We start from the raw sequence: 15,798 nt of genomic DNA, 5'->3' as shown, positions 1-15,798 counted from the left end.
TGGATGAGAGATATAGAGAAACACCACAGCAGCACATATGTAAACAGCAAAGAAACTCTGGAGAAGTACTTGAAACAGAACACCTGGGGGAAAAAAAAAGTCCAAAGAGTGCTATGGGACAAGTGCCACACAGGAAGTGCTGGGAACCATGACCATGAGCTCCATGGAAAATGCTTTCCTTCATTTGCGTCATATTGAATTTAGGACAACAGAACTGTATGTATACTATTCATAAATAAACATGATTGCACCAAAGAGATAACTGACTTATAATTGTTTTTCCCATCTATGTGACCCTTTTTTTTTTTTTAGCTTACTGGTTGGGTCCAAAGGATATCCATAATTTGGATGGTTTGAGAAATCTAGTTCAACAGTGTAAAACCAGCAAATCCCCGTAAAGGGGAGTTTCATGAATAGAGGTTTGCCTTTTTTCCCCCTCCCTTTTCCTCTCTCCACCTGATAGTAGAGTGACTTAATACCGAGTATCTGGGCTACCATTAAGGGACTTGGAGAAAACAGATTAACAGGTAAGAAATGAGCTATGTTAATGGAATATGCATTATAAAAAGGCAAAGTGGTCCTTTTAGACAAAGTCTAAGAAAGAAGATTATATTGTTTTCATGTGCTATGCCTACATGTAGTTTATAGGAAAATAAAAATTTACTAATTGTTTTTACCTTTTTTTTTTTACAATAATTATGGGCTTGCTAAGGTATGGAAGTGACCTAATAATTGCAATTGTGACCTCTAAGTTATTTTTAATTTTCTGTCAGTATGTGCTTCACATCTCCTACTTAATGGTATGCTAATTGTACAGCAGGATGTCACATTCTCCAACATACAGATTCCCTATTTCAATTACAGCTAAGTAAATCTCCATTACTAATGAGTAAGCATTTCTTTTCCACGTACATTTGCATTATAATGGACATTTTCTTTATGCACTAAAATTATTCTTTCCTTGACAACAACTATATATTTTATTCTACAGTAAAGGCTACAACATGATGATTCATTCCTTTCTGTTGGGTTTATCTGTATTTAAATTGTCAAATGTTCTGGATAGCCTGACATTTTCTGTCCCATGTTATTTTTCTGTACTTCCAGAATAAATTTATGTATTTGCTTTAAGACAACCTACTTAAGACAAATCACAAAAAAGTAAGCTTACATGTCGGTCATAAATTAAGCTGTACTTTCAAAATTGTTGCATTGTTTCATTCATGTTGCTGAGAAATCTCAACTATTTATGTCAGTGCAAAGTGACCTTTATGATATAATGTTTGACTGATTTGAGTATAAAGAACAAGTGACCACAAGTGACCCATATCACTGCAAGATCCCACTCTGCTTAACGGAGCATAGCTCTTTGGCTATTAAATACAATCCCCCAAACAGACATTTGCTGCCCTGCTGATGCATGTATCTACAAATGCAGTAGGCAGCTGAGTAAAATGAAGGGGGAAGGCCTCCTGTTATATCTGAGCTATGCGGCTTTGCTGCCAAATCCGCTCCCTCTTGGGGGTTGTGGCCAGTCACTGGGTGCCGCTGAACTGCTGAACTTGGGCAGCCGGGTGCTGCCGGCAGAGGATTCCCTTCATCTGCCAGCACCATGGCCCAAGAGGCTTTCCCCGCCCTGCGTCAGGAAATAAGGATACTGGCAAATTTGGTCCCTTTGGCAGAGATCCTTCCTTCATTCCGCATGGCCCTGGGAAAGTGCATCACCTTTTAACAGAAATAAGGACTGTGAGTTTTATTGATAAAGTGATAGCTTAATCTTTGACAACATGCAGCAAAGAAGGTGTTACTTTGATTTTGGTGGGGCCACAGGGATCTTTTTTGGGTGCCCAAAGGAGGTTTATGTATCAAAGAGAGTGCATTAATTAATAATCATTAATATTCTTGATGATTCTTAAGTTGGCCTGGTGGTGGGTTTGTATAGGGGGAAGAAGATGGGTTGGGTTCTTTTAATGATGTAAGTACATGGGATATTTTAATGAAACAAAATGTGGTGAAAGCATTAGGTAGCATTCCAGAAATGCAGGAGGAAATGTATGCAACCAGATGTTAGAAGTAACAGATTGATTTCCTGGTCACTGTGCATGAATTCTTTCTAGCCTTGTGTATATCCTGATAATCGGATGGCTTACAGTATAGATACAAAGTTTGTTTTGTTTTTATTTTGAAAGGCCTACGGTATGCAGCCTTTTTCCCAGACAGCAGCAAAAAACAAGGTGAACAATTTTTGCACTATGTGGTTTTGAATTCTGTCATATTTTCTATTACGTTTCTGTCTTCCATTAGGATAGCTTAGTTTACTATATTAACCACCACCATCATCCATATCACTTCCAATTCTGAGTTTAGTCTACATTATGTATGTATGTAGTTTGATGATTTTTTCTCTCTCCTGGGGGCTGGAAGTGGTTACTCACATGTTACAGTTCAAGATGTTACAATGGTTGCCCTTTAATCAGTCATTTTTGGAGTGGCTGATGACACCTGGTGGTGTATTTTGTAAATGCAGACTTAACCGTGTTTGCAGCTGGCGGAGAATTTTGACCTGTCCTACCCCGAGCACTGACAGTCAGATTTTGAGCTATTTAAATGAATCTGATCTCCTGCATGAAAAAAAATATGTTGGGAGCACATTCTCCTCCCATTCAAACTTATGTAAACCAAGCGAAGCAATAACATTTCATTGCTGTTGGAGCAAAATTAATGCCTCTGACCTTGCTGTTGAAGTCAATAGTGTAGTTGTTCACAAGAGCTATGTACCTTTTTTATTTTCTTTATTAACTTTTCAAATATATTGCATAAATGAATGTTTTAGATATACTTATGCACTAAATATACTGCATTAAACTAAAAATCTTTTCTGTGAAAAACCTGGGTGATTATATTTAGAAATAATGATGTTTTCAAAACTTTACAGTGTGAATACTGAAGGAAGATTCTTCTGGTGTTTTATTTAACATTATGGTTTCTGGCTTGAGTGTATGATTTTTCTTGCCAGCAAGTATATTTCCGTATGTTTATGAAATTCCACATCTCTTTGCCAGCATATTTCCTAATAATGGAATATCTGGGATATACCAATAAGTAAATAGTATAAATAAAAATTAAGACTCCTGGAATCCTGATTCTGTGGTGAAATTCCTCAGTAGCCAGGACCTATTGGGGTCTTCTCAGTTTGATTTTTATCCGGATAGATCTTTAATCAAAACTGATTCTTTTTCTTGCTTAATTGGCCCTTTACTGCCATCTGATTATTTTTTTTTAGTTTCATAAAGAAGACAAGTATTACACTTAAAATGAAAGAAATATAAAGCAATACTTTATCCTTATTTTTCTCAGTCTACAGACAAATCAAGTACATCGACAATGCAGTATCTTTAGTTGTTCCTAAAATACCATAAAGAAAGGGCTCCCAAAGTGCACTGCCACTGGACTTTGTGGAAGGGGAAAGATTTGGTGAAATGAGAATGTGTTTTTTATAGCCAAATTTGATGGTATTATTATGCCATTCTGAGATATACAGAATTGGCAAGTAAAATTAAATGAGGAGAAACGATAGAAAAGTCAAGTTATACTGTTAATCTGAACAACAAAGGAGGGCAAAGTTCTGAGTTCAAAAATCATTGGTTAAGGGTTGTTTGGGTTTTTTTTTCCCCTAAACTTACTGCCCCTGCAGTCCAACATTCATGGTATATAAACTTTAGTGTAGGCAATCTGGGTTGAGGGTGTCCCTAAATCTTATATTCATGGGGGCTCTGGTCAGATGAATTATGTACACAACACGGCTGCTCTTCAGCATAAGGGACTGGAAGTGCCACGTCTGTGTAGCACTTCTTACGCTGCTCCATTGGAGGAGACCTCTCACACAAGCACTTAAATGACTGTAGTTCCCAGGCATGGGAAAATGAGAATCGGACAAATGCCAGTTCTGGCAGTTGGTGGGAATTGCTAACTCCACCTTTACAACATGACGTTAAAAATAGCTTGATCAGATTTTTATCAAGATAATTTATTGAAGAATAGGAGTAATTTTTTCAGAGATCTGAACCCATTGAAAAGTGACATTTGACATGAAAAGGCATTGGGAGTTTTATCTGATATATGAAAGCTATTTGGTCTTCTAAGTGTAGGGAGAAGTGTGGCATTTCAGATAACAAACATAAACATTTAACGGTGGCCACTGGCAATTCTGTCTGGTTTTAGTACTATAGATTCCTAGAGCAAAATTCTGTCTCCCAATTATATGCATGCTGCTCTCTTTTACTTCAGCAAAGCTCGTGCACATTTTTCAAAGGTCACAATTTGGCCGTTGGGGCTGAATTTTCAAGGAAGAATGTATTAAAGACATCAGTGCATCAGCAGAACCATATCCTTTGTCTTCTCTAGAACATTTTAGGAATAAGCCTAGTGCTATTGGTCACTGCAAGTGAAACATTCTCTATTTTTTGAATTGCATTGGGATTGCTTAGCAAAAACATTTCTTGCAGTAATAGGTTCATGATTTCATTTACTTCTTGTAACTCAACACTTTGATGCTGAAAAGTTGTCAGTTGTAAGAGAGTAAAGACTGGAAGGGACCGCCCTTCAAAAAATTACAGTTGAAAATATACTGTAACAATCAAAACAAGGGGAAATAGTCCAAGAAAATAGGTATGGTCTGTTGAGGTGCACAAACTTTTGTTTGTAGTCTAATACAGAGAGGTCAACAAGTGTTTTACACGAAGGTAGAAAACAAACCCACTTTTCATTGTGGACAGAGCTCGTATTTGAAATTGTTACTAATCGGACATTTGAAAAAACTAAAACTTGGCATTCATATTCTATTGGAGTTAGTGTGTATTAAATTGATGAAGATCTTTAAGCATGTAGGTTTTCCCCTGTTTTTTGAACATTATACACTTCTTAAAATGTTTATAATGTCTAATTGCTGCTGGATTTCAAGACATATCAATTTTGTTCTTAGTTCCTGCAGATTTTGACAAAATGTCATACCAAAATATTTTGTATTTTTTGTAGGACTGGGAAACAGAAAATCATGACTGGTATTGTTTTGAATGCCATTTGCCTGGAGAGGTGTTGATATGTGACCTGTGTTTTCGTGTGTATCATTCCAAGTGTTTGTCTGATGAGTTCAGGCTTAGAGACAGCAGTAGTCACTGGCAGTGCCCAGTTTGCAGGGTGAGTACCTATGAGATTTCATGTGCTGATTAGAGGATTGATATTCATTAATAGATTCATTAAGGTGTCCAGATGGTCTGGCCAGGTTAATGGATAAAGAACTGAATATTGAAATGATGGTACATACCTAGAGCATCTATACAGAGATAACAAAATATGGTGCATGTAGCAGATGGTCATTTTTGAAGACTCCAGCAAGTATTACTTATGCATTTGAACACACACAGTATACTGTGTGGGAATGTGTGTATGTATGTATGCCACGTGTGAATGCAGTATATTGTGGAAATCTTCAACATGAGTAAATGAATTGCTGTATAAGATGCTACTGTTTTTACTTAACATCATTTTAATGAAGCATAATGTAACTTTCTTGTATTTTGATAACTGCATTCTTAATACTTTAATGGAATCATATTTTACATTATAAAGCCACAATCATGTCACTGATTAGGGCTGTATAAAAAAATATGGGGTGAAATCCTGCTTCACATTTACTTCTGTGGATTCTATTGGTGCAAAAAGGCCAATCTGGATCTCACCCATAGCATCCATATCTATGTTGCTTTTTCTTTAAAACTGCTGTTCTTATGAGTATGGTAGGGAGACAGCAAAGAGTATCTTTTAAATACATTCCAAGAATGAGCAGGTATGTTGTCTACATGTCATTAGAAGACTAAATATTCTAGTCAGGGTGGTGCTTACTAGTATCTGGCCTTGAATCAGCCAGATACTTCTTCTTACTGTTGTCATCTCTGCATCACCTCCCCCAATGCAGCACATTCCTAGGCTTCCTTAAATGGAGGGAATAATGCATATGAATGTTTAAGATAAAATTATTGCTATAGAAAGGCATAAAACTGCCAGTTGCACTCTGCCTTGGATTGCTGGAGGGAGAGGAAATTCCCCTGATAAAAGCTTAGATCTAGCTGTAGAGCAGCAGACTGACCTTCAGATGATCTGTGCTGCAAGGAATGTAAGGGTTCAGGCGCTTTGTAGTACGGAGAAGCATTTTTGGAAAACATGTGGATTGTTTTGTTTCAAAACAGCACTTTCTGACTGCTGTTACCTTACAACCAGTTGTGAAAAAACTGTTGCCTGTTGCCTCAGATTGGGAGCTCTCAGGGTTTAGGGAAATAGGAAGGAAACAGAGCTTGCCTCAAGGAAGTGGAAAGGAATGAAAAAGAAGTAGTGGCAGGGAAAAACCAGTTAAGAATAAGGACATGTACTGTGTCTCTCCATATTGAATTACTAGCATTTAATTTAGCTACTCAGTTTTCCCCCTGTTAGAAACAAAGACTGACCATATATAGGTGAAAGGCTTTCAGATTTTTAAATATATCTCTTTAATAGTTGTTGGTTCTGGCAATAAGTATTGATAGTTCTTATAAATAGTTAAAATTAAGTAAACTGGATCCAGTCTCCACTCTAGTTTACCAGTAATTTTAGATGACACCTGGTAAGAGTAGGGAATGTAAATAGTTTAAGCCACCTTGTATATGAGGTGGCTTATAACATCTATCTTATACCATGGATGTCGTCAGAGTGGAAATGCTGAATCATTGCATGAAACTCAGACCATGTGCACTGTGTCTGTCTTTCTGCATATTGATTCCCTTTTTGTTATACAAAGACTAAGGAGAGGTTTGGGGGGCTTTTAAATACTTCCTGCCCCAGAGGTCTTTGGCTTGCTCAGTGCCTCAGATGATGATCAACTATTTCTGTGAATATTGCCAGTTTGAATGCCATGGCATCCTTTTTCCCTGTGCTGGCAGCTCCTATTTTCCTTGTAATTACTTCTAATCACTTCAAGCCCTAATTCTGCGAACTTGGACTAAGGAGGCTTGCACAGTCCCTGTAAGCAAAGGAGGTCTATTTTAGCATGGAAGTTAGCATCCTTGTGTCAGGCTTCAGTATTCTTCCACTACTTTTTCCCCACCTTCCTAGGAAATGACTGCTCTACTTTTATTTTAAAAGCAAGAGAGGCCTGTGTTCAAAAAACTATGGTAATTTGGAGAGCTCTGGCTGATGTCCAGAGGACGTAACAGAGCTTAACTATCTTGCATAAGGGCAATGGGATTTACTTTGCATTATCAGCAGTAAATATCTACATTCAAGAAAAGTAATCGCTGGGACAAAGAGATGCATATATTTTCATACTTTGTTCTTGTAACTGGACGTAGCACTTTTCACCTGGGGATTTCAAAGCTCTTTACAAAGGTGAAGTAAAAGTGTGTTTGAAACCTAATATATTGGGAGAAATAATCTAAGAACACTTCATTCTTATGTAAAGATTGCTTCTGTAATGCTGCCAAGGTCAGCAAGCCTTTGGATTATTCATTTCACAATTGCTGGTTGTACTAGTTCAATCAACCTGTACAGCTTTATCTTGCACACTTGACTACTCAGAAACATTTTATAAAGGACATTGCCAAGGATGTGTTCATAACTTTAAAATATTTTTCCTCCCGTAACGTTTATAACAGTCCCTTGCAAACCTTGCTCTGAACTCTGTTTCCCTGCTGGTGGTTTTTCTCCACTGCATCCATAAGCAAGAATGTCCAGTTCCTGGCTTTTTTTTTTAACTTGATGGTACCAATCTGAATACTTTGTACCCTACATAATTCTCAGCAGGAGTCAAGAGTCAAACAAAGTTCGATTCAAACCACATTGCAGTGACTGAAAATTTTCCCTGACTGCTGACTAATCATTGTCTTAAGTGAAATAAGTTGGTAAGATCAGCAAAATTCCTGGTAGACAGGTCACAAGAGAAAAACTCAATATTGAATGGGCTTAGAGATTACGTTCCCCACTACTGGAATGGTCCATTCAAGACAGCATTAGTCAACTCAATCTCTGAAGAATGCAGGAGACGTACATTTATTGCTGCTCTTTGGTAAGATAAAAGGAGGAACTGTTAACCAGCTGTTAATTTAGCACCTAAAGACTGCAGAAAGTACTGCAAAAATACTAGTGGTTTTCGGGGGGGGGGGGAAGTAGATACATACAAAAATCTCAATAGGAGACTATTGATCACACGTTGGGGTAACTGACTATTATTATTTCTTTTTTAAAAAAATAAAATTTTAAAACAATTTTATAGAAAGGCAAAATTATGCATGGTGACATATAGTTCGTCCCAGAGGAATAGATTTTGATTCGTGAAACAAAAAGAAAGAATTATTCATATGGTTTCACTTGACTCCTACATTTTTTACAATCATCTGATCAGAGATTGATCTTCCATGCATGTGCTTTGCAAGGAATTATAACCAATTTACCTATCATAGTGGGTGTTTCAATATTTCTGGGGTTTGTATATATGAGAGTAAAGTAAACTGTAGAGCTTAAGGTATTAAATGCTGTGCTGATAAGTATTCTATAAATAGGCTATTTCTGAGTTCTGGTACTGTACTAAGCATTTCATAGAGTACATAAAAATACAACATCATGCAGTTCACAATCAACTTTAGACATAATTTGACAAGTGAGAATGACTAACAAAGTTAGAAGCACAGAAAGATGAAGGTTACTTAAGTGAAGTAACTCAAGTACTTAGGGGGTTTTAGATACTAGCTGTCAGTCAAGATGGTTAATGTAAAATACAAGGAAGGAAGAACTTGACTTTTACTTTATGGGGTGTTATGGTAGGAGTTTGGTAGATAACTGTATGATGAAACATTCTATAAATATGATTTGGCATAATCACACAAATAATAGCCATGGATTGGTGGGTGAAGGGAATTCCTAGTATAGGAGTGATATTAGCACCACATGGCTCAGTACACAGAGACCACACCTGGGGACATGTTAGTGCTTGGCAGGTCCCTCCCATTCACCTTGCAGCCACATACACCCTTGAGTAAATCAGGGAGCCAGCAGAACTGGGCACTGCATAAGGCATATTTAATAAAGTATAAAGGAATTTGTCCACAGCAGTGAGAAAACTGGGAAAGCTCCACTTCAAGCCTTCTACCACCTTCTCTGTGCACATAAAAGCACATTTAATTTATATGATGCTTCATATTCAGAAGATGCTTAATGCACCGTACAAGTACAAACCAACTTGTGGATTCAGCTGTAACATTTCCAGAAGCACCTAATGCTTTGAAATGTCTAGTTTAACTGTATATGGTCTTGAAAGAGGCAGGTCTTATGCCATATTCTGCTCATGCAGATGCTTTTCTGTATGCTGCTTAGGGCATATGGTGCACTGGTTGCTCTGAGACCCATCCCGTGTGCCTGCGTGCCTGCATACCTTTCTTAATGGTACAGGAAACCTGAGGACCTGAGGGTTGGAAGTTTGAGAGGGCGGCAGAACAGTAAAGCTTTCCATATGTAGCACCAAATTCCTCTGGAAATTTAAGCCCTAAAAAATCCAAGGGCCAGTGGGTAAAGCAAGGAGATTCTAAACAGCAGTGGTGAATGTATGTTAGACTCATGCACATAGTTCCCCTCTGCAGATAAACCCCTGGAAACCTGAATTCCTTCTGAAAATGGAACTGGTGCCTTAGAAACATGTATCTGTCATTGAGCAGCCTTCACCTAATCCATCACTGTACTGAAATGAAGCTCTTTGATGTGTATACACGTGACAGTTGAGAGAGGAAGGGAAAAAAAATATTCGTTAATGGGAGATTACAGGGAAACCTCTTTACATGGAAATAATGTAATTTAAATGCTTATAGCTAGACAGAATGCTGGCACTAACACCTTGCATTTCTTAGAGTTTCTCTATTTTTTTCTCTTCAAATGAAAGATTGCAGCAACTGCAGCATAGTGACCATTGTCACCCTGGGAGTCGAGAGCTACATGCTAACTCGGGGTGCAAAGGATAGTTACTTCCATCATAAACGGTGCTCCTGCAGGATGGAGTGTTTCTTGGCAGTACCCCTAGCTGCTGCAAACCTCGTGTGGTTCATAAAGTCTTGTAGTGAATTCCTGCACTATAAGCGTGTCAGAATTGCTAAATAAGTCACACCTGCACAGTGCAATATATTGCTACCCTCTTTAACAGCTAAGCAGTATTATTAATCTGGAATATTGAATATAACGTTGTTAATGTAAATCCAACCTTCAGGTACCAGCTTCTAAGAAATAGATGTGCCGCAGAGAATAAGGCATACATAAGGTATTTCCTGCACCCACAAGCAGAGTTAGGTTACAGCCTTGGCCTTCCACCTACCAGATCTCATTAATCTTCTAGATGAGGATTGCTATTGTGAAGCTTATTACTTCACTTCTACATCCCCTATGTAAACATGTATGCCTGACCAAGCCTTTCAGTTTTTCTTGATTAAAGCAGAAGGGTTGCAGATTTCTCTAAAAATGGCATGACTTAGGAATCATCCTTGTTATGGGTTAATCCCTGTAGGCAGCTAAGCACCACACAGCTGCTCTCTCACTTCTCCCCAACTCCCAGTGGGACAGAAGAGAAAAGGAAGAGTAAAAGCAAGAAAACTTCTGGGCTGAGATAAAAATTGTTTAATAAGTGAAGAAATGGAAGAAGAGAGAAACAAAACAAGTGGTGCAAAGGCAATCACTCACCACCCTCCATGGGTGGACTGATGCCCAGCCAATTCCCAAGCAAAAGATAGCTAACCCCCTTAAACCCCTTCCTCTTCCTTTTTATTGCTGAGCATGACATTATATGGCATGGAATGTCTCTCTGCTTAGTTCACATTATCTGCCTGGTTGTGTCTCCTCTTGCGTCCCCCCCAATCTATTCACTGTGACAGCGAGTGAGAAACAGCAAAGGCCTTGACACTGTGCAAACACTGTTCAGCAAGAGGTAGAACATCAGTGTGTTATCAACACTGTTTTGGTCACAAATCTAAACCACAACACCATATGAGCTGCTGTGAAGACAATTAAATTCATCCCAGCCAGACCTAGTACAATGCTATGTTAAGATAATGTATCCCACAAATAGGATATCTACAGGTATAAAGATCCTGCTAATCTTTGGGGGCTGGACTGAATCTGAGCAGTCTCCTTGAAAGAAACTTGTACTTAAACAAGGTTTGCAGTAGCATATCTTAGTAGATCTGACTGTGGGAAAAGAAACACAGTGGATCGTGGATCTTGCCACTTTTACAGATTCACAAGCCACCATCATTGTTTTCGTTTCCTAAAAGTAGGAAATTAAAAGACCTAATTTTCATTTAGACTTGCTTCTGTATCACTCTGGCTATAAAGGGACCTGAAAGTGGGTATATTTCCTTGTGTCAGAGCAATATAAATAGATTTTATGCAAATCATATCCCCCATCTAGTATTACCTATTTTCTTGTTTTAAGTGGCTCTAGATTCACTTCTCTGAGAACACTACAAGTCTTCAAAATACAAAGTAGGGTTTTTTTAATTAAAAAATTACATGTTTTTCATTATAGCTTCCAAAGAATGTGTGAATGGTACCTCCTAAAGGGCTAATCTTTGTTGAAAAGCAAATGAAGCAGTTGGATTATAACTTGCTTTCTACAAAGGGTGAGCAACCTTGCCATAAAAAGACATTTTGCTGGCTCATAGGCTCCAATTCCCTAAATTTATTACCTTTCAACATTTAGTAGAGGAACCTGGAGATCAAATTTTTCTTAAAATAAATCAGTGTAGGGAATTGAAGGAAAAGTGGAGAAATTCGAGTTTGCCTGAATTGGCAAGTTAATTATATCATTTTCATTGGTGCTTAAGATGATATTAATTGCTGACATCAATAATGATACAAAGCCAGCTATCTATCTTTTCTTATGATCTAAAGGATAAGACTGTAAACCATCTATCTCAACACAGTCTCTTACAAACTGTCTTGCCCAGCAGGGCATGAAAAATGGTTCGCATGAATTCTGAAATACTTTCAAAGGATGATAAATTCAGAACCATGTCAGAAAAAGAGGTGTAGAAGGACTAGTCAGTGCAATTGAGTTTTATTGTGTCCTAATAAGTCTCAGTCTTTTAAAATGCTGTGTCATTAGCAAGCATACAGCACTCCAGTGCCTAAAGTGACAAAATGACAGCAGCGTTTCATAATGCAGGTAATTTAATGCACATTTGGGTTTGCATTTGCAGTAGCAATGTTGGTTTATGCAAAACTGAATAGGTGAATTGAATTCCAGCAGAATGCACGTTCTCACGGCAGACAAAGTAAAACATAAATATACAGAAGGTGATTCAGACATACAGCGCAGGGTAAAATTCTGTCTTGTTCCAGAGTTTCTAAGGAAGGTCAGGGAACCATTAATATTATGAAAATAATGCTTAAATGCACTGTAAGTGTTAGAAAGACCTAGTGCTGGCCCTTTCCACAATAGTGAGTTTTACTCAACAGTGGTACTGTCTTGTCAGGAAAAACTTATAGTGTTGTTATGCATACAGTGGTATCTTTATAGGTTCATGACTGAACCGATACTTCAGCACAGTTTGTAATGATTCTATGCATACCGTTAAGCAATCAAATAAACAGCTTTATTGGTAGTGCTGTGCACAATTTTGATTTAAGAAGGAGGTAGTAAATACAATCCTGAGATGTATAGGTTGTGCACTTGCTGTAGCACAAGGGCCAGCCTGTGATTTTCAGTCTTCAGTGTCTTGCAGGAGGAACATAAAGCAGAGGAGACACAATCAAATCCTATCAGGTTTTTTTTGCGCTAATGTGTAATTTTTACTCTTGCCAAGTAAATACATAAAAGTAGTTGCTCTGTACTCAATGTGTCTGCTCCCTCTATATGTTCAGAGTCATATATAAGTAATTGAGTAAAAAATAGCACACTTCTAGTAGTTAATAATTCATAAGTCTCATACCTACCTATTAGGACATGGATTCTGTTTTTTCTTGTGTTTTCTAAGCAACAGTCATCTGCACTATTTTGTGGATTTTCTAAAGACCATCAAAATTTGAGGATGCAGGTGTAACTGAGCCAGTTCGGCCCACACAGTTTGCATACAGGTGGTGATGTCAGGGATGAGAAGGGGAGAACTCAGCTTGGCACTCAGTGCATTCGGAGGTGTGAGGAGGAATAAATGTTTTTGCAAGAGATGTGAGCAGTTAGAAATCACTTCAGAATAATAACCCTGGAATTCGTGCAGTTGTTTACTGTGCTTTTGTTTTGGAGAACTACTGTAGACAAGAGCAAGGAGGAGATAGCACTTTTCAGCCAGCTGTTGTAAGGCCATTCAGAACTGTGCACAGCTGCTGTGACCTGGAATTGGAAAGGCTAGTTTGTAAGAGCACACTAGGCATTTGCAGAGAGACACCTTCTTTTTAGCAGCACGATTTCTGTATGCAGTGCTTCCCACTAGCCTGTATTGACTTTGAAGGGTGGGGATAAGTCTCTATACTAGTCTAAGATGAGGAGGAAGAACTCTGGATGCTCAACTGCTAAAAAGAAGCAGTCTGTTCCAGAATCTGGATTAGTTTTTGTGAAGGAAGAACCACAAAAATCAACAACTGCTATGTTTCTCGAGCAGTAAAAAATGCTCTGAGTTTTTACTGGCTAGAGCCTATTTGACTTCCTCCTAGAGGGTGTCATTTTGCCTAGTAAGCACATAATTTGTAGATGGTGCGGGATATTTTAAAAATAAGTTCTTATTTTACTGAAAATATTAATGCCTTGCTAATAAAAAGATCATTAAATAAATTTTAAACCGCTCCCTAAAATGCCTTTCTTCATTGCTTTATTCTAATTAGACACTTTTTTACCTGAGAGGTTTTGACAAAGTATTATGGTTACAAGTGGAAATAAAACCTGAACTCCTCAGCCCAGACATAATTCAAAGCAACATATATAGTTGTTGTGATGTGTTGATGTTACTAATTTCCCAGAAAAGATTTTCCCTAAAAAATTGTGTGATATGTGATTCAAAGTTACCTCTTCAAATAATGTTGTGATGCAGAGAAAATTTTTATTGGATGAATTTTGAAGTCAAGTTTAAAATAATAATATGATCCTGTTTTTCTTTGACAGAGTATCAAGAAAAAAAACACAAGTAAACAAGAGATGAGCACATACCTGCGATTCATAGTCTCTCGTATGAAGGAGCGGGTGAGTCTGAAACAGGGAAGTTTATCGAAGTGTTGGGTTGCACTGTAGAGGGTGCATTAGGGTTGGCCACATGTGACTGTGCAGGGAGGAGGGCTACAACAGGGTGTCATTTTATTTCCCCTGTCATAAGCAGTGTGTGTATTTCAGCATACACTTAGCAGGTCTCATTGCTCCGATTAGTATCATTCTCACAGGAGTAGTTCACATGGGCCTGTGGCTCCTCTGAAATGGACATTTTTCAGGTTTGAGACACATAATCTGTCAGATTGTGGATCCATAGTTTGGCCTTGTGTATTCCCCACCTGAAATATTCCAAACTATTGCATTTTTTTAATCTTTTTTTTTGTGTTTTAAGCAGATTCTAAATGCAATAACTTACACTGTCTCATGGTCCTTTCAGGCTATAGATCTAAACAAGAAAGGGAAGGACAACAAACACCCAATGTATAGAAGGCTGGTGCACTCAGCTGTTGATGTTCCTACTATACAGGAGGTAGAGTGACTTGCTTGCTAACTTCCACACTGTTTATGGTGTCTTTTAACAGTGAAGATAAACTTTAAGGACAAAGGTACTAATCCTGTTTAATTCTCCTTATGATCAGTATTTCACTATTGTATCCAGCATTAGATATGGGAGCTTAAAATTTCAAAATTTTCCTCATAAACAGCTAACTGAGTAAAACCATTGAGTGGTTCCTAGTTTTCAGACATAGAATATCCTCAATTCCTTTTGTAGTAAGGTTTTACTAGGTGCTGTAGTAGCTGAAATCTTTAGAGAAAGTACCCTTTATCTAAAGTCACTGAATATGGACTTGAGTGCCTGTGTTTGCATATCTGGCCCAATGTTTTTGACCATATTCCAATCTTAGTCATTATGCCTTTGTATAGGTGTCAGATTTATAAACATCTAAACGATTCCTAAAGAACCAATCATTTGTTGATCACAAAAAACCAAGACTCACTTAAAACATTGGTTTTGCATTAATTGTTCCAAAAATAAATATGTTGTCCTTTTTTCTGAACCAAAGGTCTGACCATGACTCATGTAAATCAACTGCACATGACCAAAATGAACAGCATATTCATCTTTATTCATTGCTGCAACTGGTTTACTATGCAGTGCTGTAGTATATCTTGCCCTTTACAACCTTTACAACAACAAGATGTGAAAAGCCTTTGTTTTATTATTGTTATTGAACCACATGGATAAACAATAGCTTCACTGACAGTTTTGGAGATGAACACTACGGGCTGGCTTGAAGTACTGGCAACACTGGTTGAGCCTGAAAATAGGTCAGGCCTTCCTTTGACTGTGTCACCTTCATCTGCTTCCACAGAAGGTCTTTTGGCCTTGATAACATCCTCGAAACAGATGATGTTTTGTTTGATGATTGGAATTCTCATAGGTGTTCTTGACAGAGCACAACTGAAAATGCTGCATTCCTTATGAGACAAAAGACCATACTGGGAAAATGAACTGCATGGCTCCATGTAGGCATTTGTTATGAGTTTGGAAGACTAAGGCAATCAGCCTTCATCAGAAAACACTGACTGTCAAGTGAAGA

General features: G+C 37.9%; 1 protein-coding gene across 9 annotated transcripts in view; it reads left to right on the top strand.

The window, feature by feature from the left end:
* ZMYND11 (zinc finger MYND-type containing 11) overlaps positions 1-15,798 on the top strand; it is a 110,631-nt gene that overhangs the window by 77,068 nt on the left and 17,765 nt on the right. For 4 of the 9 annotated variants that reach the window (XM_052806511.1, XM_052806539.1, XM_052806521.1 and 1 more), the window contains exons 4-7: positions 2,190-2,234; positions 5,035-5,196; positions 14,156-14,233; positions 14,634-14,726. In XM_052806511.1, the coding sequence (XP_052662471.1) occupies positions 2,190-2,234; positions 5,035-5,196; positions 14,156-14,233; positions 14,634-14,726 (378 nt within the window). Of the gene's footprint in view, positions 1-312; positions 528-2,189; positions 2,235-5,034; positions 5,197-14,155; positions 14,234-14,633; positions 14,727-15,798 lie in introns of those variants that run through there. The other 5 variants (XM_052806565.1, XM_052806574.1, XM_052806543.1 and 2 more) reach the window with 5 other exon arrangements.

The sequence above is a fragment of the Harpia harpyja genome, chromosome 1 (assembly GCF_026419915.1).
Source record: "Harpia harpyja isolate bHarHar1 chromosome 1, bHarHar1 primary haplotype, whole genome shotgun sequence".
NCBI classification, from domain to species: Eukaryota; Metazoa; Chordata; class Aves; order Accipitriformes; family Accipitridae; genus Harpia; species Harpia harpyja.
The sequence above is the reverse complement of the archived record's forward strand: the minus strand, read 5'-3'. Positions and strand labels throughout refer to the sequence as shown.